The sequence below is a fragment of the Buceros rhinoceros genome, unplaced genomic scaffold, assembly GCF_000710305.1.
Source record: "Buceros rhinoceros silvestris isolate BGI_N320 unplaced genomic scaffold, ASM71030v1 scaffold5696, whole genome shotgun sequence".
In the NCBI taxonomy this organism is placed as follows: domain Eukaryota; kingdom Metazoa; phylum Chordata; class Aves; order Bucerotiformes; family Bucerotidae; genus Buceros; species Buceros rhinoceros.
The window spans coordinates 18,140-45,607 of record NW_010415696.1 but is presented as its reverse complement, the minus strand read 5'-3'; the positions used below and the strand labels follow the sequence as shown (position 1 = coordinate 45,607).

At 35.6% G+C, this 27,468-nt stretch overlaps 1 protein-coding gene across 1 annotated transcript in view; it reads right to left on the bottom strand.

Annotated features, from left to right (window-relative positions):
* The window catches only part of LOC104494642 (cytoplasmic polyadenylation element-binding protein 3-like), a gene marked incomplete at its 3' end in the record, with an annotated part of 61,198 nt that overhangs the window by 15,914 nt on the left and 17,816 nt on the right, over positions 1–27,468 (bottom strand). The window contains exons 3-4 of the mRNA XM_010137503.1: positions 19,942–20,032; positions 8,064–8,120 (exon numbers count right to left, since the gene is read on the bottom strand). Of these exons, the coding sequence (XP_010135805.1) occupies positions 8,064–8,120; positions 19,942–20,032 (148 nt within the window). The remainder of the gene's footprint in view (positions 1–8,063; positions 8,121–19,941; positions 20,033–27,468) is intronic.

Below are 27,468 nucleotides of genomic sequence, written 5' to 3'. Positions count from 1 at the left end.
TCCAAATCATTGTTAAGTGAATCTTATCAGATAATTTCAAATACTGAAATAAGCAATACCATTTATTTGTATTATCACAGAAAACTTAATAGAAAGTATTTTGAGATTTTTAAAAACATTCTTTCTTCACTGTTAGTACTTATCTTGTTCATGCAATAATTTGTACACATTATCAAAGAGACACGTTCAAAGAAATCTTAAAGACACCTTTAAATTGTCTTAAAATAGCATTACCTCTATTAAAAAAAAAAAATTCTGCATTTCCAGACTTGAAATTTTGGAGCTAGAGGGGGTAAAGGAAAATTTATTTGACAAGAGTGGGAACTTCCTTGATTTTTAAGGTACCAGAATCTTATTTCTAACTTGGAAAACTCATCTGCATTCTTAAAGCAGTGAGCAGTTCAGAACAATACTTCCTTTAGGACACCATAGTTGTCCAATAATTTTCTAAGATCAGAAAGGAAAATAAGTAAAGCTTTTTCTTTTGAATAATGGGTCTCTGAAGTTCAAGAGATCTGGAAGTTTACAAGTGAATTACAATGCCAGTGAAAATGAACTAACAAACTGAGAGTATAATTATGCAATGTATCTTTGCCATAACTATCTCTGTGGCACACACCTTGAACTCAATGAAGAACTCATTTTGTTAAAAGTAGCAAAAAGCAGATGAACAGAATAATCTATGAACTTTACGTCATTAAAACACATAGACTGAGATCCAGTATTTGAGTTCATATAACAAGAATCAGAATTTCTATCAAGTGAACTGAAGATTTCCTTTGGGCCATACTAAAATTCTGAGATGAGACATATGAATGTTTTATAAATACTTTGTAAAGTATTAGACTTCTTTTAAACTTTGAGCCACATATTCAAAGTTCCTTTGGAAAATTTCTTGATGTTGTTTATTTCAGTCAATTCATTTCCTACAATGTACATAAATATGTAAATAAACTTTATCTATGATTCTAAAAGTGTCTATTATTCACCAACCTGTCTCAAATTGCCTATTTGAAAACAATCATAGTTGCTAATTCATCAAGACAAATCAGAAGTTTTCTCTTTGATCACTCTGTCAGTACATACTATGTCTGAACGGTCGTGTTTATCTAAAACTCTCAAAACATGATTAAAAAAAACCACTGAATAAGAGCTAGGTAATGAATGTTTTATTTTAAAAGTTGGAAGTATATTAAAGGCAGTAGCTAAAGCAAAAGCAGTCTGACTTAATTTGTAGCAACAAAAGTAAAGTAGTTATATGCACATAAACACAGTTTAGAATAAATTCAACATTTTTACTGACTAAAATAGAAGTCAAGGTTGGCAATAACAGTTTGCTTACAAAGATGAGGCCAATGCTTGAAACAGCATGAATTTACTGCATATAAAATACTATTTCTTCATTCAGCAAGCTGGTAAGTGAACATCATATGATAAAACTCAGGAAGTCATGTGCATAAAAGTATGGGGAAAAATAAGAATTATACTTGGTTCCCTACCTTAACTTTTGGGTTCCTCTCTATAGTATGTTTGTACTGAGATTTATATGCATTGAAATCTGTTTTCTTACAAAGAAAGTTTTCTATATATTAATCTGTTATTTGCAAAACACTTGCCCCACTTTTTCAGGGATAGCATTTGCAATTATTTTTACTTCAGCATGTTTCACCATTTGAGATTTGAGGGGTTATTTTTCATTATAAGCAGCGCAACAGAACAGCTTGTTTAAGATAATGATGCTCATTCTTCCCCTTTTTCTACAGCTAGAAAAGCCATCCACAAAGTACAAGACTTTTATCCTCCAGTCATTTTAAAGAGGTCTTTGAAAGAAAACATATAATCCAAATAATTTAGGTTTGGGGATTAGTCTGGATTATTGCTGATCTACAAGTTATTCAAAATGGGGTTTTCAATTTCCGATAGACGAGCTGGATGCGCAGATGGGTGCTGCGATGATTTAGTGCTATTAGCCTCATCAGTCCCTTCTGGTTCACTTTTTTCAATGCTAGCAAGGCAAGCATTACAATAATCTTCCTGACAACATATGCTGACATACAAATACAAATGAATCCTATCATCGGAAAAACACAATCTACATGCAGGCTGTATGCAGTGAAGGCCCACACATCAGATATCAAACACTTAAACACATAAACTGCATTTGGTACTCAAAACTATTGTTTAAACAGCTTAGGTCTGCCTTCCTTAGGCACGTTGAGCAGTTAAGTATCTGTGCAGGAGGGAAAGCCTATCTGTTTTTATTGCCTTCGGGGGTTTTTTTTTGTTTGTTTAAAAAAATAAATCTATGGTAAAATATTTCTAACAGCTAGGCTGATACGAACTTCCTTCATACTGCTTTCACTCTACCAAACCTAATTCTGGACTGACATCTCATCTCTTCTCTCATCCTATATACTTGTGGAACAGCCTGGCAAATCTTTTTCTTAAAATTCTGCATAAACAGATGGCACTCACTCACAATACAGAGGATCACACAGATGAAAAAAAAGAACATTGGTGAGGGTATGAGACAGGGAAAGCAGTGAAAAAAAAACAAACAAGAAGATAGTTAAGAGCTACAAAGTTGAATTAAAAGTTTAATTAAAGAAATCTTCCTCTGATAAAGACTTTAGCAGTCACTGGTACGAGATACTGCCTTCAGTAATAGCCAAATCAGATCTCAGAAAGGGCAGATGCTAATATAAAAATTTGAAGGAAAGAAGAAGCAGCATGTTTTATTGCTCCCCTGCCTTTTTCCTTCCCCCTTTTTTTAATTAAACAGGTATAGAAGGGACTTTGAGATATCAGCTGGCCCGCCTCACGGTCCCCAAGGCAGCATCAGCACTGTTTGTACAGCTGGCTCTGAAAAACTTAACAAGGTTATGTGTAAAGTGACAGTTTGTGCATGCTGGGACTCTTACAAACCCTGCTGCCTTTGCTATGTCACACTTCACATCATTCATTTTTCCCCTCCAGTCAAATAAACTCTGATCTCGTTCATGATTAAATTAGGTCTAGTTCTGCAAACCTTATTAGCTTTCCCAGTGATTTTTATTCCTTTCTATTATTCTTCATATCTTAATAAACTAGTAACACATTAGTAACACAGCTTGGCAGTTGGGCTGAAGAGCTCAGCAAACTCCTATAAGCAGGTATAAAACTACTAGAATAGACTGATAACTCTTGAAATTTAGCTACACAATTTCTCAGAATACTACCACTACAAAACCCAAGCTTTTATCAGCTATTAAACTGCCAACCCAAGATTTTGCAAGGTGAAAATAGTTCGATAAACCTTCTATTCAAAGTGGTTCATTTCAAGATATACCAATAGCATTGGCAAAAGATTTAAATCTAAAATGCTATTTCAGCAACTTTACCACATCTAAGCACTGTATGTGTTTGAAAACAATACTTCAGAATATAGAAAGAAGAAAGAGCACTAGCTCTTAAGGAAACAAGGCAATTTTAAAACCAATAGAAGCATGAAACTAACAAATTAAAATTGTTTTGCTGCCATTACATTTTCTGTCATGGCTTCCCCACATAATTTTTATTTGTATTAATGAAACAAAGCCAAAATCTCTACACAAACACCTACAGCAGTGCCCTGAACCCTTGTCTTAATGTATTTTTCAAATTATTTTACTCAGAACAAATAGAACTAATGAAAAGAAGACAGTCCAGCGGAGAGCAAATAGTACCAGACCTCACAGATGACACATTTTCATGAGACAAGAATGAACACTGGAGGCAGATGGAATATTTGAAGCCCAACAGCAGTGTAAAGTCACTGTGCAGAGGAGCTTAGAGTAAAATAAAATTCCAGCATTTCACGAAGGGGTTTTTTTCCTCATCTGTTGGTATAACTACCTTTAGTCTAAATTAATTTTACAGAATTTGTTTGGGATCCCAGAAATACATTTCAGTGCCTCCTTAGAAAGATAACACACTCTCGTTTATTCCCTGCCTTCCTTTTTCAGCTGTTATACTTCTCTCCCACTGAAGTTTATTGTTGGCTTTCTGAAGTTCACAAGAAGCAATAAAGACAGCTCGCTGCCTAGCACACAGATGACTGTGTATTCATGCTGATCATTTAGTCCTATTTATATAGCTAATTAAAAAGGAGCACAATATTAATTCAAGTGAACCTCCAGTGTCTCCCAAACAGAAGCAACGGCTGCAGAATCGTATGACTGCAAATAGGGAATGAATAGTAGCAAGAGAAGGGGATGAAGAATACTTCCGAGTTAATTTTGGCAAAGCAAATTAATTTGTTTTCAGGTTTTGCTTAGTATTGTAAATATAACTTTTAAACAGATAGTTTCTCTAAGTTCATACGTGAATTTACACAGATAAATCCAATAGTTTGATTTAGCCCGTATTTCCTCTAGAAATTACAGTATCAAATGTATTTAAAAAGGTATGATAGATGAAAGTTTATAAAAATACTTCTACTGGTTAGCTCAGTATGAATGACATTATTAAAGAGTTACAAACTGATCTCACTACTTGGTTAACAACACTAGTTCAATGAGGGAAATTTCAGTTAGAGATAGTATAGACAAAAGCTATAGCTTTTTTCCCTTTGCACAATGTTTCAAAACTAAATATTAGCATCTTTTGTTTAAATGCTCTTTACAAATATTCTCAGACCTCTCTGAGCATTAGAACATTGCATTCCTCAACAGAAGCCTAAATCTTATAAAGAATTTCAAGTGTCTCTACAATATAAACATGCTTATACACATGTGCAACAGTTTGTGTATGTACACAACCATAATGCCATTGATGACGAGAAGAGATTCATAATTATGTATTTAAACATAATCTCTTCTACCTCATCAATCTTACTATTTCAGAACTCAGTGCTTTGAGATGATGATTTATGGCTTTGCACAGCAGTGAACCAAATGGTGGTAGCATGCTCTACACTAAGCAACACCTTCCCTCAAACCTAACAATCCCCTTCAGCATTTACAGCAGCTCACGACAGCCAGTCAGGAAATGCCCTAGTTTCAAAAGGCTGTAATCAGTAAACAAGAATACCAGCTCAAGTACAGTTGAAAGTGTGACCATTAAGGATGAGAAGGAGCTAGAGAGACAAACAGCCCGCAGAAAAACCTTCCCCTCTCCCAAAAACATGTCAAGTGAAGTTTTGAATTGCTCTTGGCATGAACCTGTGTTGTCTTCCAGCTTCAAAAGACTGAATACATGGTTAGTGAGAAATTGAGCTTTGAGTAATACATCTTAAAGATTATTAATGTCTTCACAGGAAAAGAGAAAAATGCTTATGTAGCAGTGACTATAAATAGAATGTGAAGGCTGCATTTGCAGATTCAGTAGGAAGTGCCTGGTTTCACAGAAATGGTATCTAGATATTACAAGCATTATGATTTAAAGAAGTTGCGTAAGTTCTCCAAATTGTTCCAAAAATCACTAGGATTAAATACCTTTGGGGAATTTTTATTTTATTTTTTTGAAACCCAAACTACAACCATTCCAGCACAGGAAAGAGTATTTCTTCTTGGACTAATTTTCCTTAGTATACTTCCCCGTGACAAAGGTAATGGATCTCATGGGAATTACATAGTTCTAAATTTCTCAGATTTAGCTCCACACAAAAGAGGATCTAAGTGACAGAAAGTACTTTTTAAGCTCATATACCTGAATACTTGCATTTATTCTCAACTCTGCAAAGATTTAAGAGCAAACCCTGACAGGTTTCACAGTACAGTAATTCTAGTTTCTGAGCTCTTAGTAATGGCCAAAAATGGTGTGGCCTCACCTAGTAAAGAATGGGAGGATGAAGAGATTCAGGAGAGGGAAAATATATGTGAGCTTATCCAGACTTTTGATTTGCGTTGGATTTCATTCAAGAGAAGAATCACTACTATTTTGTATAAATTGCGTATTTATGATACCAGGTTTATGTACATCTGTAAACAGTATTTCAATAAACTCATAATATTTTAAATCCTGGAAATGCATAAATATAGTTTTAGGTCCCTCGGTTAGCTATGTTAATACTTTAGCCACACACCAGGACTACAGATGCAAAGGATCATTATTTTTTAGAAACGATTATATAGTTGTGCAAAAATTTCAAAGGAATTAGACAGAAATTATTATTTCCATGAAAAAAGGCAACATTTTAAAGTTTATATAGCAACAACAGAAATCAGAATAGAGTATACTCATCCATTTAGCATAAAAGTGAGCTGTCCCAAAATGAGACAACATGGATTTGATACAGCACCGTGTATAGTATAGCTTTTTGCATCAGTTTTTCATTCCCATTTTTCAAAAATCTCTGCACAACTTTGTAAGAAAATCTGCTGTATATTCCATAGTAACTGACAATTTGTGAAAATAACTCAAAATTCAATCATAATCTCTCATCTTCACAATTATATTCTTATTGCCACCAGCTTACTGAAATGTCCAGTTAGAGCAAAAAATACACCGAGATCAGAATTCACGTCAAAGAGCAGCAGACTGTCCTGTGCAGAAGTTACTTCTGTACACACCCGTATGAAAAGCTTCCTCTTTTAATAAAGTCTTTCATTAAATGGAGCATTTCTCCCAGATTTCCCATAATTTCACATATGCTAACTATGGTAACACAGACTCCACAAAATATCACCCTTCCCAAATCTTCGTCCGCCAAGCCATGACATGACATTTGATTAAAAAGCTAAGAAAAAGAGCACAAGCCAAGTCTTACAGGTTCCAAAAGCTAGCAAATGTTAAAACCCTTGCATCTCATCTATTACAAATTTTCAGTTCCACACATTTCTAAATTAATTCTGTAGTTCTGTTTGGTACCGCACAAAAAACCCTGTAGTTTTCAACTATACACAGTATAACTTATATAGACAGTGCAAAGGCAAAAGAATTTAAATAAATTTAAATGTCCTTAAAGTAAATGAATCCTAACACCTCTAATACAACACAGGAAGCAAAAATGGACTTTTAAAATAGTTAGCATTTGTTAGGATTAGATGGGCAAAAACTATGCTTTGGTTTGCATAGTTTAGGTCTATATTATGCTGGTGATGCCTAACATTCCATCCTCCACACACCTTTCCTACATGATTTGAGGCTGTCTCTAGAGCTCCCAGACCCTTTTTGGCAGGTTTTTTGAATGCAAATCATAGAATCATTTAGGCTGGAAAATACTAAGTTCATCAAGTTCAACTGTTAACCTAGCACAGCCAAGTCCACCACTAAGCACCACATCTACACATCTTTTAAACACCTCTAGCAATGGTGACTCAGCTGCTTCCCCGGGCAGCCTGTTCCAATGCTTGACAACTCCTTCTGTGAAGAAATTTTTCCTAATATCCAATCTAAACTTCTCTTGGTGCAACTTGAGACCATTTCCTCTTGTCCTATCACTTGTTACTTGGGAAAAAGAGACCAACAGCCACCTTGCTTAAAACTTCCTTTCATGTAGTTTTAGAGAGTGATAAGGCCTCCCCTGACAGATATGTTAATGACTGGATTTTTTTTAAATTATTTTTATTTTCCAACACAAGCAAAAGCAATAATCTCTTGGTGAATTTCATCCCCTCTCTTTTTCCTCATTATCTAGATGTCCAAATATATTTTCTACAGTCCTGTCTACATAATGTTTTAGGGAAATCAACATTAACTCCATCAATGAATTGTATGCAAAACTTGGAACAACTCACCCCAACATGAAAAAATAGGTCTGGAGAGATATCGGAAATTAAAATTATAGATCAAAAATTAAAGTTACAGATTTACACATCCATGAAAAAGGGAACAGCAGAGACTGTTTTGCAATAGTGTCTATAGCAGGCATTATGAAGCTTCCAGTGGAGCACGTAAAGCTATTATAAAGCTAATATAAAGAATCGCCCATTCTACCAATGAAAATCAGAGATGATTGATACATGAACATAATCAAGAGTGCATATAAACTTCTACGCAAATATTATTACACATATTTGTCTGACTGTACAGCTACATACACAATAAATGTAAGAAATAATATTCAATATGACAATATTAGTCACTAGATATTAACTACTTACTATTAAGAGCCATAATATTGTCTGTTCCTGGATGATGGAAGTTTATTCCCATACGCCCTGCAATGTAAATAAAAGCTATTTTTAATGTTTATATTTCAAAACTGAATTAAATTCATTAATATGAAAAACTGCTAAAGGGGATGAACAGTCAGGGTATCTAAAAAAACAATGAAATTATTATTGTTTAATACATCCCTTTGCTTTATACTAGGAAAGTATTACATTTACCTTTTCAAAATGAGGTCTCAAAGTTCAATCTTGCTGCAGTTATGCCATTTACAGTGGGCTTCAAATAATGGGTACTGCATTACAAAAACTCCACCTAACTGGTAAAAATAAATCACTATTTCCCGTACTATCTTGACACCTGAAGCTCTTGAGTTAACAGAACGTTTGAGACAGAGCACTCACCCTGATTTTGTATCCTTCCCTAAGTACCTGCTAGCACTTCCTATTTCAGATAAGACACTTGGATGGAGGGAGCATTGTTCTCAAGGAGTATATTCATATGTACTCTGAAAAATATTTATTCTTGACCCATAAATACAAGACTATCCTATATAGAAGGCTGACAACAAAATTCAGATGACCTCTGCTGGTGCCAGTTTCCAGAAAGCTGGAGATGCAAAATAGTGCCAATTTTCTTAGGTGAGATTTAACAGTTGAAAGGTTGGCTTAAGATCTCTGACAACTTTAGGAACTGGAAGTGGGAACAAATTCACACATGGTTCCTTTGTTTCATAGGACACTTAATCCACAGAAATTTAATTTTACTATCAAAGCAAGAAATGAGCCAACTCTACTACTGTTCAGAATAGTTTAGTTTTAGATACTAATTAACTGAGCTGAAGTATTAAAAACTCCCCCTGAAGAAAGTCTGTAACAGAACTTTCTTAATTAAGTCCCCCAAAACAATTTGAAAGCTGTAACTGATACTAGTCCTTGTGTGGAAAAAGATAAGAAAGGATCATTATAGCCACATAAAAATTTATTTCAATTAAGTAATTATTATTTAACTTACATTACTTACATAAGTTACTTGTAAGTGTCACCCACTTTTCATGCTCTCTACTTCTAGATTTGTGGTTAAGTTTGGGAGCTAATGTACATTTCTTCACTCACTGGCACTCTAATATGGGAGCTTAAGACACACTATACTGAAGAACTAAAATAACTGTTAAGTTCCTGTACTTCTGCAAAAGCAAGTTTTAACAAACAAGCTTTGACAAAGCAGAACTAAAGCCAATCTTCTCCAACATTTTTATTTCCTATCAATAAGTTAAAACCTTCTATTTCCAGTCACAGCGAATGTTGTGCTGTAATTAATACTTTCTGAACAGATGCAACATCAAGTTTCAGTCCACTTCTGAAACCAAGTCACAAGCAGTTTAAGAAAAGCAAATATATTTTTTCTTCACATTAGTTTTCTCATTCTTTCAGAAAAACATGCTGCCACAAAATAAGACTATTCAGCAAACAGCACTTCCAGAAAGAAGCGGGGGCAGAAAGAAGGTAAATGAAATTTCCATTTTTACCTTCCAACTCCTTGAGCAAAGCTTCTTAGAGATCTTAACTAACTACTTCAGATTTCCTAATTACAGATGTAATTCTCCTATACATATTTTCACATTAATCTGGCACTGCAGAAACATTAAAGCTGCTATTATATCAGTTACTGTAAGTTTGTGCTAAAATATTTCAGAAATGTTGCCAGATTGACATTCTCTTTTCCTTAACAACATACTAATGAGCACATTAATATTATTTGTAAAGAGAAAATGTGCCTATAATAATCTATACTTGTAAACTAATATCTTGTTAGAGAAAAAATGGAACTGCTGTGAAAAAGTCAGAGTAAAATTTGAATGCATAATGCTTGGATGGGCCCTTCTCTTTTCCTTTGCTGAAGCTGAAATTCTGCTGTTCGACCAGCTTCAGAAATAGAATCGTATCTGTGACATCTGGGTTTGTTTTTTCGTCCCTCTAGGCTGTCACTGGACCAGGTGCTGCTTGTGTGACATTTCGTCACCTGCCCTTGGCCTGCTATTTTTAAACAGTTCTTGTCAGCTATCTTTTAAGAGGAGCAGAAAATACAGAGCAGCACAAGCAGAAGGACATGTTCTCACACTGAGCTAAGCAACAACGTGGGATAACTCAGTGCATCTTCAGAGGGCCCTGAGTCCAATTCTATAGAAACAAATTCATGGAATGCTTTCAAAACACACCTCTGTTAAAAGCATTCAGAACAGACTGGTAACGCAGTAACCCTAAGACAATTAGTTACCAATAGTCACATAGCCTTTCATATCAACTGCAACATTTTAGTATCTTGCTGTTTGAAGAAAATGATTCAATTGAAAATTGAGGTCATATGTGGATTACAAAACTGCATAATTATCTCAGAAACAGGAAGAGAGCAAAAAAAGAAAATTATAAATTTATTCACTTAAAGGCACAATGTAAAACTGAAATGTCATGTACTTTTAAGGACATATTTGGCTTAAACACAGAAATGACTATTGGAAAGCCATCAACGTTAAGAAAAGCACATGTCCGCTACCTTGGCCTTTACGAAGTCTACATAAACACATATTTCTAATTACAGTTTTAAAATGAAATCTCTGGGTAAAACTTCTATTTTTCAAGAATCTTAAGCACAATAACCAGAAACAGAAAGAAATTAAAGCACAGGAGTTATGGACTCCAGCAGGTCACTGAAGTCATAAATAGGAACCCTTCCAGTAACAACATCCCCAGTACATGTATTCAGCGTACATCTGCCGTTTTCAGTTTGCCTCTCTTCGTTTCATAACTATCTACTGAGCATATTTTCAATTACATGCTTTAATAACACACACTAACATTACTGCAGTCAGGGTGCAACAATAATCACTCTTTTACACAAGTCTTTTCAATTCCTAATTAAAAAAAAAATTAATTTAATTAAAGTTGTCTACTTCTTGCTCTTTAAACACTTCAGAGTACAAATGAGAGTTTAATGATTCTTGTATATTCCCAGACTTGCTCTTTTGCATATCTTACATAATTAAATTCCTTAAATTCTCTCTCCTAACAGCATTTGAAGAGGCTTTTCTGGCTGGATGGCCTAAATGCTCTGCTTCATGTCCAATATCTTGCTTGTCATGGTAGAGAGCCCAACTCCTTAGAGCACATCTCAAGTATGTGCATCTTCTGTCTTACATCAGGTGTAAGAAAATGTTAAATGGAATTTAACTTCACCTCATTCTTTGTAGAAAAGACTCCTGACTTTGAAACAATTCTGAAATCTTTCCAATAACTTAAGGAATTAAACCCTTCTCACATATGAATCCCTTTATTAAATCTTTCACAAAGAGATAATGATTTTTTTTTAATTGTCTAGCTCATTTCAAGTTACATGAACAGTTTTGAGAAAGAATGTTGTCCCACAAATAACAAACCTGAATATCAGGCACTGCTCTACCGCTGCTGCAGCTTTTTGACAGTGTATAGTCCCAGGCTTGCCTACAGTAGTCCCCCTTAATCTCATCTTTAAAATCCACTATTTTTAGCAGATACTCAAGCTTATGAGCACAATCTGTTTACAACTCAGTGTAAAACCAATCTTTGATGTCATCTTTGTATGTACATGCTGGTATTACCATTATTTTCCCATGTCTGAAACAAACACCAGTGATTAACCAGTTCCAGATCTGTAACTACTGTTTTTCCTTTAAGCGATTTCTGAATTCGTTTTCTCTTTTTATTCATTTTCTCTCATCATTCTCACATTACAATCAGCATTCCAAGAAATAACGTTTGTTGGTTCTATATGGAGTAAAACTTCTTGCACTGTTACAGCTCACGGCTTTCACCAAGACCAACCATTTATACCAATTCAGCAATTGGTATTTGGCATAAGATTTGCTAGAAAATAGCAAAGCTGGCCTGCCTTTGACACGTCCTGAATTTAGTGGGAATGAGAACTTCCTCTCACACAGTTCTTAAGATCACTGTTCGATATGAATTACAAGTTATTACTAAATATTTCAGTGGCAAGGTTAAATGAACGTGGCAACAAGTCTGCTATGCTTCCTTAGTAATAATACCTCCTTTATCATTCCTATCTCTTCTATCAAATTATTTCAAAGTTGGTGCATGCCAGCAAAAGGTATTACAAAACAGCAATAGTTATTTGAATGGAATGGCAGCAAGCAGGGTGGAGCAATGCTGAGACACAGAAAAGGGCAGAAGTCAAAGCAAGGCCAGTATTCCCTCAAACATATGGGTGAAGAAGATCACTGGACCCATACTTATCTCAGGGACTAGTTTACAGCACAACCTAACCGCCCGCCACCACCCCCCGCCCCAATACACACACCCCCCATACCCAGCTCATGAATTTTTGCTCCATGATTCACAAATGACCAAAAAGCATAACATGTATGTATATATAAGATTTAAAACCACTTTACCTAAGTAGACCTCAGACCTTTCCCTCTTTCCCCAAAATACAGACACCTGCAACTGATGCTACACTAACTCAACATACACATCTAAAACAATTTCAAAAGCAAAAACTCTGTGAGCAAGGGTCTGCAGAAAGTATTATAAAAATAAAAAACTGAAGAAGTTTGTTGGGTTTTTTTTTCCCTCCACTCCTCCTTTTTTCAAGTCTATCTGTCATTTGCTCACACCTGTAGTTTAAACACCTACTTGAGACTTACGTATCTTTTATACAGGTACACTCTCAGCAGAACAAAACCACTGTTTACGAGAAGCGAAGTATGAAGAACTATTACTGTGTTTACACATATACATTTTTACTGTGCAAATACCTATAGTGGCAACGTGAAGAGAGGTGAATAATTATTATCTGTGAATATCAGTAATAAAGCTTGCTGATACTAACTTCTTCCTATCGCCGATTAAACAAATACATACCATCAGTAGAGAAAGCAACCAATAAAAATACAACAGCATGTATGTTCCAAGAAAACACATTCTTTATAAGTAAATTATACTGCTCCAATAAAACACAAAGGTCTTGCATGTATTTCAGCGCAAACATGTTTAACTTGAAAACAGTTACATTTTCAAAACATTAGCACTTTAAAAGCAAGACCTGACGACCATAAAAAGAAATTGGGTTTTACCTGTAAGGGGTACACGGGTATATGTACACATATACCCATTCTACATGTGCACTCAAAAGGGCAATATTGGTGAGTTTGGGTGGAATAAAACAAACCAACATAAAAGCAAACTTTTCCATTAGCAATCTATGCTCAAATGCACAAAAATCTCAAATCAGTAGAGAAGTGAGAAAGAAAAGAGTTTTATGTCTCTGAAGCTGGTCTTCAAGAGTACAATTTACAAATGGAAATAAACAGGAGGAAAAATTGGTATTTGTATCACCAATTCCTGAACTAAATAAAGCAAACAAAAAAGCCCCCATTTACCCTGTACAAAACAGATTCAGCAGGTCAAAGACAAGGACATGGTGGATGCCAGCAGCAAACCAAGAAGTAAGATCAAACTACAAGATCATTGAGTCACTTTTAATTTAGGAAATATGAGCCATTTAATGGTCATATTCTGTACTAAAAAAAAAAAAAAAAAGAAGATTTTCTTAAATTGGTAGAGTTTCAAATGAAAAGGAAGGAAACAGAGTATGTTTCCTTTAAAAGGATTAGCTTGAGTGGCCTAATTTTACACACAAGTAGATGTGCGAACACATCTGTCTGCTCGCTCTATTTTTCACATACATTTAGAGAAGTGTCTGACGAGCATCAAGACTTTGCGAAACACTGTAACAGTGCACTTTTTTTCTGACAAAAGTGTTGCAGAAAGCTCCAACTGGGTAGCAACATTTCTAGGACTGAGATGACAATTGTTTTATTTGCACGACCTTTGTGTTCAGCTGCTGACTGCAAACACAAATATGATCCATTCACCTTCACTTTCCTCAGGTCACATGGCAACTTACTGCTTTGCTTACAAAAATCTAATGAATAATTAGAGCTGAGCAAAACCTGGTGGCATGCATTGAAGATAAAAGACGGAAAAGTAAAGGTCCACACATATTACAGTATCGTCTAAATTGCATATAATCTTCAAACACGGCTGTCAAACCTCATAAACGTAGGTTAAACAGGGAATTTTAAATTCTACTGTTTTCATAGGACCTCATGCAGTCTTTACAACAGTTAAAAAGCAGTAATCTCATAACTTCAGTTTTCTGTTGTGCAAATATCCTAATGTAGATGACACCCATATAAAAAGTTTCCCCACAGATGCTGTTTCTGCTTCTGAACTGTTCTACATTTTTACTCAAAGCCTCCAACAGTCTCAGAACAACAAATGCTAAGACAGTCAGGGAGGATGTACATTCTACTGAAACGTAGATGATTATGACATAATCAACACATACTTCATGTACCCTTCTACAGTATGATACCAATTAAATTAGTTTTAATAAAGCCTACTCTTGAAATTCTCCTTGTACATGTGTTATTTCCAAATACTCATACGTGAAGATGTGTCACACTGATACTTTATGAAAATCTCAGAACTTTCGATAGCTGGGGATTTGCACATCTAAGTTTGTTTCCATTCGTATTTAGAATAAACTCCAAACATTACAGTTACCTACTGTAACAATAAATCTAAAATAAATATTTCAGACACATTATTTCTCTCCTCAACTTTATACTTCGATTCAGTTTCATGACCTGTCAAGTAGCACATGTGCACAGCATATGATCTAATGCAGCTGAAATATTTAATTATTTAAAAATAGAACAAAGGCAGCTGCTAGCTACTAATGATCAAAATATTTTTTATAGATCAGAATGCCTCTGTTTGTGTTGTAATGCGATACTTTGACACGGATAAACATATTGCAACAGTGACATATTACACCATAGACAGGAGACACTTTGATGTAGGAAAGAAATGTTTTAGTCAGTACTAAGGACATCTACCCATAGCTTTTCCAATAATTCAGTTTTGCCCTACAGCATCAGGTGGAAGCAGTACGTAAACACCAACAGTTATGAACACTGCAAATATATCCTCTCCCCGTTAAAGCAAAAATTTCTCCCATGTTTTTGTAGTATATAACATATTTTACTGGCAACTCAGAAAATAAGTAAGACAGTTCAGGGAAAACATAGAAGATATTGCACACTTATAGGCATGGTTATGACTGGCACGGGGAACTACCAGATCCCCTAGGCCATATATGGCAATTCATCTTTAACTAGAAGAAACTTCACGATTCCTTTCCTGTACTCTTTTCTTCTTTTTTTTCCTCCTTTTTGAAGGGAGAAAAGTATTTATGGAATATTGACTGAAAGAATCAAAATGCTGAACCTCATCTTGATGACAGAGAAAACATGCAAGGAAGTCTGCCTTACTGTCTTAGGAGAAAAGAAAATGACACTTCCGTTTTAATGACTTTACATTCTTTAGATCTCAAAGCATGAAAATGGAAGCAATTTGTGAAGTTACACAGTTCCAAGACTATGATGCCAGAAAGACAGGAACATACAGAAGGGTACCCCTATCTGACATGGAAAGCTGAGAAAAAGAAATCAGTTTAGACAGAAAGAGACTAAGAGCTGACACTGAACACCTTCTCCCAAGAATGGGCTCGAGACAAAATGCAACATAGATGGATAAGCTGGTAATTAATCCAAGTCCAGAAACCTCAGATCTAGGTATCAAGTCTCTCTTACAGCAAGAAACACCCAAAAACAACTAAGTGACCTAGCTCTCCTAGCTGGAGAGCACCAAGCCAGCCTGCCAATCAGACTGAGTTAGCACTCACTCAGTTTTAGTAATTCAATATTACAAGACTGAGGATCAGTTAGCTTCTGCTGCACTAACAAACCCTTCCTCTTGTTCCATACTTGAAAGCAACACCCCCCTAAGAGAGTCAATCACATGCCCTCTCAAAGCCAAGTGAATCACGCTTTAAGAAAACTGACCTGCTTTTATGACCTTGAAATAAACTTAATTTCCATGGCTTGCAGGACAAAGTCCAATTATACCTCAGATTCAGAGAAGATACGAAGCTTCAGCTACTACAAATAAGAGGACAAACTCTTCCTTTCTCACAACTGAGCTTCTCCACTACCTCTACTGAACAGTGTAGCACATGAAGAACTTATACTCCAGAATGAGAAGAAAATATCCCAGAATAATTTCAACTTGGTCTTCACATCAGAATCTTTAATGGTTAACCCTCCCAAAGACACTCTAATCTAGAGCCCTTGTTCTATATCCAAAATAATCTTTTTTTGTTTCTAGTATCTACTGAGATGTGAGGGGCAACATTAAGTCATGAGGGGTATGTTCCAAGCAAAGTTTCAAACTTCAGTTAAACCACCTGCAATATTTTACTAATGAAGACATATACAGACAGTACTTCTAAAAATATGCATTTGCCAAAGACTTTGTTGCCAGCAGCAGACCGAAACGATCCTGAAATAGCTGCACTGGCTTTGTAACATGCCTTGGAGGCTCCAACACATGCATAGCTTTTCTAGAATTAACTCCTTCTGTGTTTTCAAAATCAGAGGCTTTTGGTACTCGCCTTCTCACACCTTCCATTTAAAAATGGACAGTAAATAGAAGGCCAACTGACATGCACATGATGTTAGCTAAAATTGTTAAACAAGGCTTGTTACCTGAAGGTGAACAATTTAAAAAGTAATCTCATATTTTTCTTGTCCATTCTTAAATTGGGATTTTTGTGGTTGTTTTACTTGCTACCTACGCAAGAAAAAGCTGCACAAAACCTAACAGAGAACAGTCACAGATGCCAGAGGAAGGGAAGATGAACGGGATAAAAAAAAACACACCCAGTTTACTATGAAAAAGGGGAGGTAAAATGAAAAGCAAATAGCTCAGAGATTTGGTTAATAAGATCCCAGAAAGAGCAGCTGAAGTTTTGCACAAGAGGCATTCAATTCAATAGGAATGTCTATGAGGAACTGAAAAATATCAACTTAACCAGCGTATTCAAAAAATCAAGGTCAAAATAAATGACAATGTGACTAAAGAAACAAGCAAAAGCAAGCAGAGTCGATTACTTACTGTCTCAAGGCAATTACAGACTAAAATGTGCTGCCATTTTAAGGGAGAGAGCCAGAGGAGAGTGGAATAAATAATAAAAAAGTTAGTTTCGAAGGGAAGATTAAGTGAAATCTGAGGAAGGTGCAAAGGACAGCAGTTGAAAACCTTCTGCACCTTCGGTAGAGGTAAAACAAAGTTGGAGATACAGGGGAAGAGTCAAGACTAATTTTCACAGAAAAGACAGCAACAAAAATGCAATAGGAAAGTAATCTGAGAAGTGGATGAATGTTTGCAGAAAAATCGGAGTTTATGAATTCAGTTAAAATAGAAACACAAATCTGTTTAAGGAAGGCAATTCTTCTTGGAAGGGAGAATGAACATGTCCTGAAACCACTCCTAAAAATATTGCCAGTCATGCTGTTTAGTGTGAAAACAGGAGTAAAGTGCATGCCAGGTCAAGCCAAGGCTGGAGTTTAGCAGAGTTAACCCTGTAGTTAAGAGTGGGGAGGAAAACAAAGCAAGACAGGGAATTAACTATATCAAGGGGAGGGGAATAATCAAACAGGTGAACAGAGACAGAGAGAGATAATTAATAGTAAACAAGACTTCTCCAATAGTTACTGGACTGGAGTCTGGAAAAAGAGCTAAATGATGAGGCAGGAAGGTCAAAACAGGTGAGCAGCACTGAGCAAGAAAATGAGCTAGAAAGAGCATGTCCGATAAATGACAGAAATGTATGTTAGAAAAAAAAAAAAAGTAAAGCTTCCATTGGCAAATGGAAAGGATCAACTCCAACTTCATAATTAATATCCATCTCTCAGGTTTTACTTTTTATCAGAGGGTAACAGTTCCTACTGCAAATTAGTCAGTCTCCTACATAAACTGATAACCTTGTAAATACTTGAAAGTATTTACCTTGAAAATACTGAGTTTGTTTTGGAAAGGATACTTTTCTTGAAAAGCATGAAGATGCTTAATGAAAAAAAAAAATTCATTTCTACATCATGCAAAACACCAACATTAAATAGTGTTGTGACACTCAGGTACAACTGTGGAATATGCCACTTGCAACACTGACATAGAGTAACTCAGCTGAGTACTGGAAACTGTTCTTGATAGAATGACCAAACAGCACAAAAGAATTAAACATTTATACTCATTATTTTATGTGCTAATATTCCAATCAAAAAACATTTTAAAAGTTGTAAAGAGACAATAAAAGTACAAGCAAAATTGCACTTATATGATGTTAAAGTCTTTTTCCAGAGTAATACAAGTTCTAATCCAATCTTTCTCATTTTTTCCACACTCAGGATCACATATTAATTCAGTCTTAAAAAATTAGTTTCAATTTGTGTATTTGAATAAATACTGATTAAAAAAATCCAGAGTTTTAGCTAAATTGTAATATATTTAGTAAGATACAATAAATACTTAAACCTACTTACTAACAATTTGGATATTTTTTTTAATACCAGCCAAATGAAATGTGTATCAAGCAGAACTCTCAATTTTGTTGAGGATTTTTTTTTTTGTAAGTTTCAGGTTAACACTTATTTTGGAGGACTATGATCAGAATAGACATGAGACAGTATTTCTTGCCATTGTAGACAGCTGAATAACGGTTAAAGACACATGAAGGTTATGGCACAGCAAATTTCAAGATAAAACACTAGGAGTACAGAATTCAGTTTGGTATGGTTGTAAAAAACCTCTGTACCTAGAAAGATGGTGAAAAAGGCACAAGACCTTAGACCAATAAAAAAAATGTTTTTCCACATGCAAGATACAAACGGGGAGGGGGACCAAATGAAGCAATCATGACATCAAAAGAGCATGTATGTAAGCATTAGCATAGGAAGTGACACACACAACTAAATTTCTTCTCTGTCAGTGTTCCTTTTCTATCAGTTCCAGTGTCCTGACTTCAAGTTTGATAATAAAGTCTAGTTCAATACCTCCTTCGTATATGGCTCACTATTAGTTTCCGTCTTCAAGTCAGCAAGAATGCATGTGAGCAAGAACGTGTAACTTATTTTTAAACTAAACCAATGAAAGATTAGGACAGAAGAGTGTGCAGGCCGATCAAGAATATTTATTTATTCATTGAAATGTTGCCACAACATTTCACTATTCAGTATCAGCTAAGTATTAGAAATGGTTTCACCTCTAATGCTACAGCTGGTAGAACTAGCTGTTCTAGACACAGTTTGCTAACACAAATAATCAAAACTTTCCCAGCTCTTCATAAAATCTAACAGCTTTTGGCTTCCCCTAACAATCTGAAATTCAAATTAAGATGCATAAAAAAAAAAACCAAACCCTGAAACGAGCATAGAAAGTAAGCCTGATACAGTGGATGTTTTAGAACTCTGTATACTTGTTGATGAACCAAAACTAAGGGTAGTATTAACTTTGAGTAAGATGTTGAACATAACTTGACACTAGTTGCACTACTCATTTTCTGAACTGAGTGACTGCAGCGGGAGACCCAACTGTACAATTTGCTGATAGGCAAAACCAAGTTTTGGAAATGCCAGTTAGATAATATTATGATTGTGCACTTAAAATAAACGTATACACATTTCACCTTATCTTCCTATAGTAGAGACGATTATCTTAGGATGGGAAAACAGAAGTTTTACATAACTGACAACTTATTAATTAGCAAAAAGTTTACAACAATACTGAAAAGCTGATTTTTGTTTAAACACCAAGCAAGCATGGACATATGAATATTCCTAACCTGTAAAATGATTCCTCCACATTATATCAGCGAAACTCATTGGTGGGCCACTGGGAGGGTAGTGTTTACCTTTCAGAGGCTCATGATCAGTCCTTATCATATCCATTAAGGAATTTTCCAAAGAGTGCAAGTTAAAAGTGTCATAGGGCCTATTCCGGTCCTAGAAGGAAAAAAAAAACACAACAAAACAAGACACAGGAAAAAAAAAAAAAAAAGACTGTTAGAGAAAAAACCTCATTTTCTAAAGCAGGCTCATTTCTTATTTTATAAAACTCCAGCATCCATTTCTACTGTTCTTCTTGATATAACTTTTTATGCTACAAAAAGATTGATAAACATTAGCCTACCATTGTTAAAAATTATACCCTTCATTTGTAATTGCTGCTTTCACCAGTACAGCTATGCAGAGAGGCTTTTTAATACTTCTAATCATATACATACAAACAAGAGTTAATTCTAACCATGATCATTTAAGTAAGATCTTAGAAATAAAGCAATATTAATATTTACACTGCGGAGGTGTAATTGTTTCACAGTTCAGAGATTTTTGGTTTACACCTTCATTACCTGCCTTCTGTCCCAGTGCTACCTTAATATCAGAGCAGAAGCAAGCAATGCTGAAGTCAGACAAATGCAGGTACAATTTTTTCCAGAAAGTATCAAGTAATTCTTCAAATGTCTAACATGAATCTCACAGGTTTAAGGAAAGTACAAAAAGCAAGATGAGATATACAACACTTCCACACTAGGGCACTCAAAAACCTGAGCAAGGGTTGGTTTGTATTTGAATCTCTCATTTTTATTTTACTGTAGTTTAGTTCAGCTTCTGATTTTTAAGTAAAACAAAAAACCACCCAAAACCCAAGCCACAAACAACCTTTAGCAGGCCTATTAAAATACCCACTTTCAAACTTCAGGAACAGTCTTGTGGAGTAAACAATCTGCCCATGCCCACGTATCTAGAGTACTGCACACAACTGAACAGCTAACAGTCCCTTGGAATCAGACAGTTTCTAAAAAACGTTAATTTTCCTAGTCTCGTCACTAGCATTAAAAAATAGTAAAACACAAGTATGTAAAAGATAACTGTTTTTGTCTGTACACTATATTATGCTACAATTAATAAAGAGTGGTAGAACGTTCTACTATGCGAACTGAAACTTTCATTGCCCTCGAAGCCCTTAAAATTCCTGAAACTTTTTTTTCCACATGCTGGTTACTACCAGATAATCTTGCTTGAAGAATAAAATTTAAAATCCTCAGAAAAGCAGCAGCAGTATCCATAGAAAATCTTACAAAAGTTTTGTTTTAAGAATTATTTCTCTTGAACGCTCTTTTTCTTAGGTTATCTTTAACTAAAACTACAGAAGAGAATGAGTTTACTGGTATAATGAAGCTTTCTTTTAATATTCCTATTCTGGGATTCAAATAAATACACATTATTAAAAGTCTGTTGTTACAGAAAGCTATAAAATAGAGGGTCTTATTGCCAAAAATCTTACGTTCCCACAGTCTACCTACTCTAAACTGAAAAGCCAACTTCCCTTCTCCAACATGTTAATGTTGTATTTTATGCTAGGGTACTAGCATTATTTTCTTCACACATTTACTTCATCTATTGAGCATTTTTTGTCAGTCAAACAAGATGTCCAAAGAATACTACCTGATTTCTGTTAGGAGCTATACTAAGCACTGAAGTTCAAACGAGCTCACTGATTTTCAGTTTTCATTGTTGACAATTTCTTCGTCTTCAGCTGCTCAGAATGCCAACATTTGCACACTGTATTTAAATGAGTACTTGTTTGTCTATCCAAGTGAATCAATACATACAGAATATAAAGTAAAATTCATGCCCAGGAAATCTAAAATAGATCTTGGGGGGAGGGGAAACAACAAAACAAATCAAAACCCTAAGGTAATTTTTTTCCTAACAGAAAACTTAATTTTGGTTAAAATGACCCACTGCTTGGTAAGATGTAGTAGGGGACAAGAGATTGGTTTATTTTATATTCACTTTCCTAAAAGAAATGCAAGGCTAGATTGAAGAGAAAAAGTCTAAGTTGCGTCTAAAAAAACCTCCATTCTTATGATATATTAGTAATTTGATTAAATAGGATCTGTATTATTCCCTCAAAGCAGAATTTTAGTTGACTTTTTCTATTTGTTTCTTTTAAATACCTGTACTGTGAATACATAAGGGTGTTAGGTGTTACAGTACTGAACTACAGCATCTTTTTGAAAATATGAAAGTAAACACACAGCTTATATCCTAAATAGGGGCGAGAAAGTATTTTTCAGCCAGATCAGTCCCCTGATCTAGTTTACTATACAGCTCTAACAGAGCTGAGCTGGCAAAACCAACTCTGGCAGCAGAGCAAAAGCACAGGACTGCTGCTTTTGCCACAATGATAGTTTATTCCAGGTTTAAACATTCCTGTGATTACAGTCCTAGAGGTCTGAAGAAGTGAGTTCAGAAGGGGACCCAGCCTATAAATTAATTTAATTGTTCTTCATTAATGTATGTATGTTATATCTTAATTATGCTACTACAGCAGCAAATGCCTAGGAGGTCCTACTTTGTTCTAAAACTTCCAAAGGAGCTGTGTACACGGATGCATGTGAAAAAAAAACGGAGAAAAAAAAAAATCATAGCATAGAAAGCAAGGTTTGCTAGAATGCATGATCCTTCTAACCTTTTAAGGTGCAATCAAACCCACAATATATTTTCAAGATGAAATTAGACCTACATTGGACATAGGAAGATTAATTTAATCAAAACCTTTTACCTAGGCAATTATAATACTTCTCACTATAGTATGCTAAATCAGGTAAAGGAAATTTAAACACAACAGATCTTACGAGTATGTTGTGGCATGTGCGTAAGTATAACTCATGCTGACTACATATTTTGTAGCGTGACTGATAAAACAAACAAGTCAGGGCTAACATTCTACCTCCTAAGTAAATGGACTGCCTCCATTTCTCTTAGTAGCTTTAATTTCAGTAGTAACTCATTTGTATTCAGCAGATTTAAAAATCGTTTCCTAAATTCAATTTCTTCCAAGAAGCCTGGTGCTTCTGCACACACACACACACACACACACACACACACACACACACACACACACACACACACACACACACACACACACACACAGAGGATGATGTTTCCTTATTTCTCAGCATGAACAGGTCCTCCTAGTTTTGTGAACTGATACTGTTCCATCTCCCGGATTTGCATTTTACATTGTTTCCACAGGCTACCAATCTACTACCAAACAATACCAATGACAGAAACAATTCATAAAGGTCTTTAGTAGCCCATGAGAACTGTGCAAGAAAGTTCTGGGACTAGGAGTATAAATGGAATTTGAAATATAAAATAAGAATGAAAAAGCAGAATAAAAAACTTGGAAAAAAGTTTGAAAATCCAGAAACTGGAAAATCCAGCAAGTCTGGAAAATCTGCTGGGATTGTATAGAGAAGATAAAGATCCTAAGACCTACTTAGATAAACTACATTTTGGATAAAAGAGAAATCTCCAGCTACAAGGCACTGCCTTTGGCTACAGAGCAATCACTAAGTTAACAAAGATCAAAGTCCAGCCTGCCCATGTTCGATTGTACTTTTGCTGTGTACGGACAGCATCTCCTTCCTTGTTAGCTGCTAGTGTATATGGCATAGTATTTCAGTTCTTACAATACTCTAGCCCTGAAAGAAAGAAAAACAGTTTAGTAATAACAACTCTTAGAAAAGATATGGGTCCCCTAACTTTAGGAGGAGACAGGGCCATGGCTGTTATCTGTATGTTCATCCATGATATAGACTTCCTCAAAGCGTGTATGTTAGGCAGAGTGAAAAATTACAAATGCATATGCAGGATCAGATTTTTGAAGGATGACAAAGTGAAATGGACCTTCGGTTGAAGTTGGGTCTCATCTTTCTTTCACCTTTAAATATCTTATTTGTAAGGCTGATTAAAAACGTCACAGGAGAGAGTGCCTATAAGCTGTCTGTTAGATAAAAAAAAATAACCACAGAGTGAAAATACTACAATACAATAAATGAGAAAACACAATAATTTGCATTTTACACTTCTGTGCATATGTATTATGCTAGTCTTTAATTACACAACCATAATAAGTTTTCACATAATGAACCAGCTCCAGGAAGGAATCAACAGTACTTTGAAGAGGTCTATTTGTCTGTTTAGTACAGATGCCTGTGTTGTTTATTCCAGGAGGTGGCTGAGGTGTAATCAGTGTGTCAGCAAATTCCAGGAGGGGAAGGGACATTCCTAAAGTTATCTTAATTATGAAAAAGATTACTTAGCAGTACTTGAAGTATGTAATTGACATGTATGTATATCATTTGAAATCAAAAGAACTTTTTCCCTTTGTCATACCCTGTAATGTGGTGTGCTTTGTCCTGTCCCTTCAGACTCAGAGCATGGGCATGTAAAGAAAAGGCACACCTAGCATTACTTCAGCTCCCTCCCAACAGACACACAATCCAAGCCTCTTCACTGGTAAGAGACAAAGGTAAAGAATGAGAAAATAATATACGACTACATCATGGATAACAAAGCGAAGACCCGATCTATAGCTGGAGCTGTAAGAGGTGTTACATGGACCTTAATACAGCCTGGCTCCCTCACCACCTTTTTCAGCTTCAACAGGTAGCCCAAAGTAATTGGAAGTAATGAACAAAAAAAGTAAATGAACAACATATCCTACGGCAGAGACATGGAGAACACACACCTTGCTCCAAAACCTGAAGCTGTTATTTTTTTTACTTCTGTCTCTGCAGAGGATTATGGCAGCAGAGACACTTGACCATTAATTGATTAAACTACAGTCACAAGGTGAAAAGCTTTACCCTGAGACGGCATGTCAGGAACCTCTCATGTTGCCCAAACCTCGTTATCATCCGTACTCAAAATTCTTAACCATGTATTTTTGCATGTGTTAAATCCTCGTTGGCGCAGTCATCTGCATCTGTAGCACAAAATACACACTGAGCTGAGAGATACACCTGAACTGCTTATTTTTTAGCATGCAAGCAGCAAAACCTCAGGTACCTAGCCCCTTCTAAAGATATATTTCCCTGCGTCTATAAATTTCAGTCCATCTGCTAACCTACTTCCTATTAAGCTTCCAAGGTTCCTATATTCTGAACAACATTTCAGTTTCAGTAATTTATTTCAGTGCTCTACATTTTCATGCTGCCCTAGATTTTCAGGCTTCCTGCACCAGTATGCAGCACAACACAGACCAACTCTTCTGAGCAACAAGATGGCCTCCGCTCACTGAGCTATTAACAGTTTCTAGGAGAATACCGAAACTCCTGTTAGGCTTGCAGAAGTCTTGGCATTTTTTACTTACTAGATTCCGGGCCATCACATCTACTATTTCAGACAGAAGCAAGAGAGGAGAGCCTGAGGAGCAGCTGAAATTCTTACAGGTTAAACAATTCCTCTCAACGCAAACTCTCCCACTGTGGTCACCACCGTGTTTCATTCTTCTGTGCCTGACACAAGCCTGGATTCGGCAGCACAGGATTGCTAATGTGAATTGCCTGAAATCAATGGAAGCACAGCTTTGAACAAATACAGGGTAACACATCAGCACTGTTTTAAACTGGGCTCAGTCACTCTGTTCTAGCACCTGTAGCAGGGAATATTACTGACACAAGGAAAAGAAGTTTATCTTGCTCCAGTATCCCAAGCCAAAGCAGCAAAACCAGCAACTACAAAAAAAGTATAATGGAAGTTTGGCTTGGGACATGCTCAGTCTGCCATGACGGTGCACACGAGTGATCGCATACAGCAAGCTCTAAATAATCACTGAGTGGTCTTCAGCTCCCAGCAGCTTCAGCTGTGATGCAATCCCACATGCATTCTCAGTAAAGTTTGAAGAAAGACAAAAATCTTTCAAAAGATAGGCAATCTGAGGAATATGGTCACACGGTAAAGCAAAATGATTACTTTGCAAAAGAATCAAAAAACGGTAAATAGCAAGTGTTACTTCCTTTGCAGCTTGGCACTGGAATGCTGTCAGTAACAACAGACTGACAACACAGATGCATGCAGAACTAGAATAACCAGAAATTTCAGTATTTTTCCCTTATATTTGGTTTCATAAAATAAATCAAAACAAACACAACATAAAATGAGGTAAGAGGGAAAAGTAGAGTTAATTTGCCTATATCCATGACAAAGAACATTACAGCAGAGCTACTAGTACTAAGTCTTAACGGAATTTCATTTTAATTCCACTTTCTTTTTTGATCTTTCCAGTTAATTTTGGATAGTATTAAAACTAAGCTGGATTTATTATGCTCCTTTACTGGAACAAAAAGAGGACTGTTTTCTTAGGTTATTACTGCTCTTGGAATGCCCACAGAAGAAACACATTGACTTTTCATATATTTGTCTTTTCTCACTACCGAGTACAGCACATTTTACTTTCTTAGGTGTTCAGAAGTTCACTGGGCAAAAGGTGAATTTTTCTAAGCTTGTTCAAAAAGCTAAGAAAAATAAGGACATTTAAAACAAATAAAATAATATCTAATTGTATATAGATTATGGAAACATTTCCACTTAATTTGAAAAATAACACTTCAGAACTCTACTCAACAATATTTCATCATCTTGTCTGTGTTTATATAAACTTTAATAGCTAACATGCAAGAACTTTTATTGAATCCAAAAGCCTTGAAACCCTGGCCTGAATAAGCAGTTATTCCCCAAAGAAAGGTAAAGGTTGTATTCAAACTTTACCCCCCTTGTAAATTCCGAGTTCTAAAATGTTACAAGAAAATTCTTTCAGTGAAATGTTTGCCATTTTTATTTCCAAACAAACTAAAAAGCACAGAAATAGAAAGAGATACAGCAGGCATTATATCTAATTACAAAAACTAATATAAATATTATTCAGTTTAAAGGTCACTTCACAGCTGAGATTCCCTTTTTCTACACACTTAATACATGCTCAAAATATATAAAAAAAACGTTCAGGCCATAAGAATTGGCATCATACCCACTTAACTAGAATATCCTGACAAGATGCTGAATATTCGATATTCGCTTGCAAAGTGTGGGGAAGAAAGTCAGAGAATTTACCCTGCCTTTTCTTAAATAGAGGTGGTTGCTACAGGGCAGAGAGAGGAATGCATGAAGTGTTGCCCTGGTTTAGGCAATTCATGTTTAGGAGTTGTAGGGAAGAAACCACAATATTGTCCTGCTGGATACCAGATAGATGGATAGATCTCTCTTGTTCTATATTATATTGTCCATTTCTTTCATCATGGCCTTACTCAGCAATAGTTACCTACTGTGTTCTTTGAAGTACCCTTAGCTATTCTTCCAATATACTTTTATAACGTGCTAAGCGTACTACTTACATGATCACTAGAGTTATTTCTCCACCTCGAAGACAGTAAAGCACCCAGTCAAATGCTTAAATCACCTAACCTTAAATCACCTGTTCCTTCAACAGGGAACACTTTATTATCTGCACACAGAAATATAATACATTTGATATTTCTAAGACCTCACTTTGCCATCAAAACAATTAGATAATGGGTTTAAAAAAA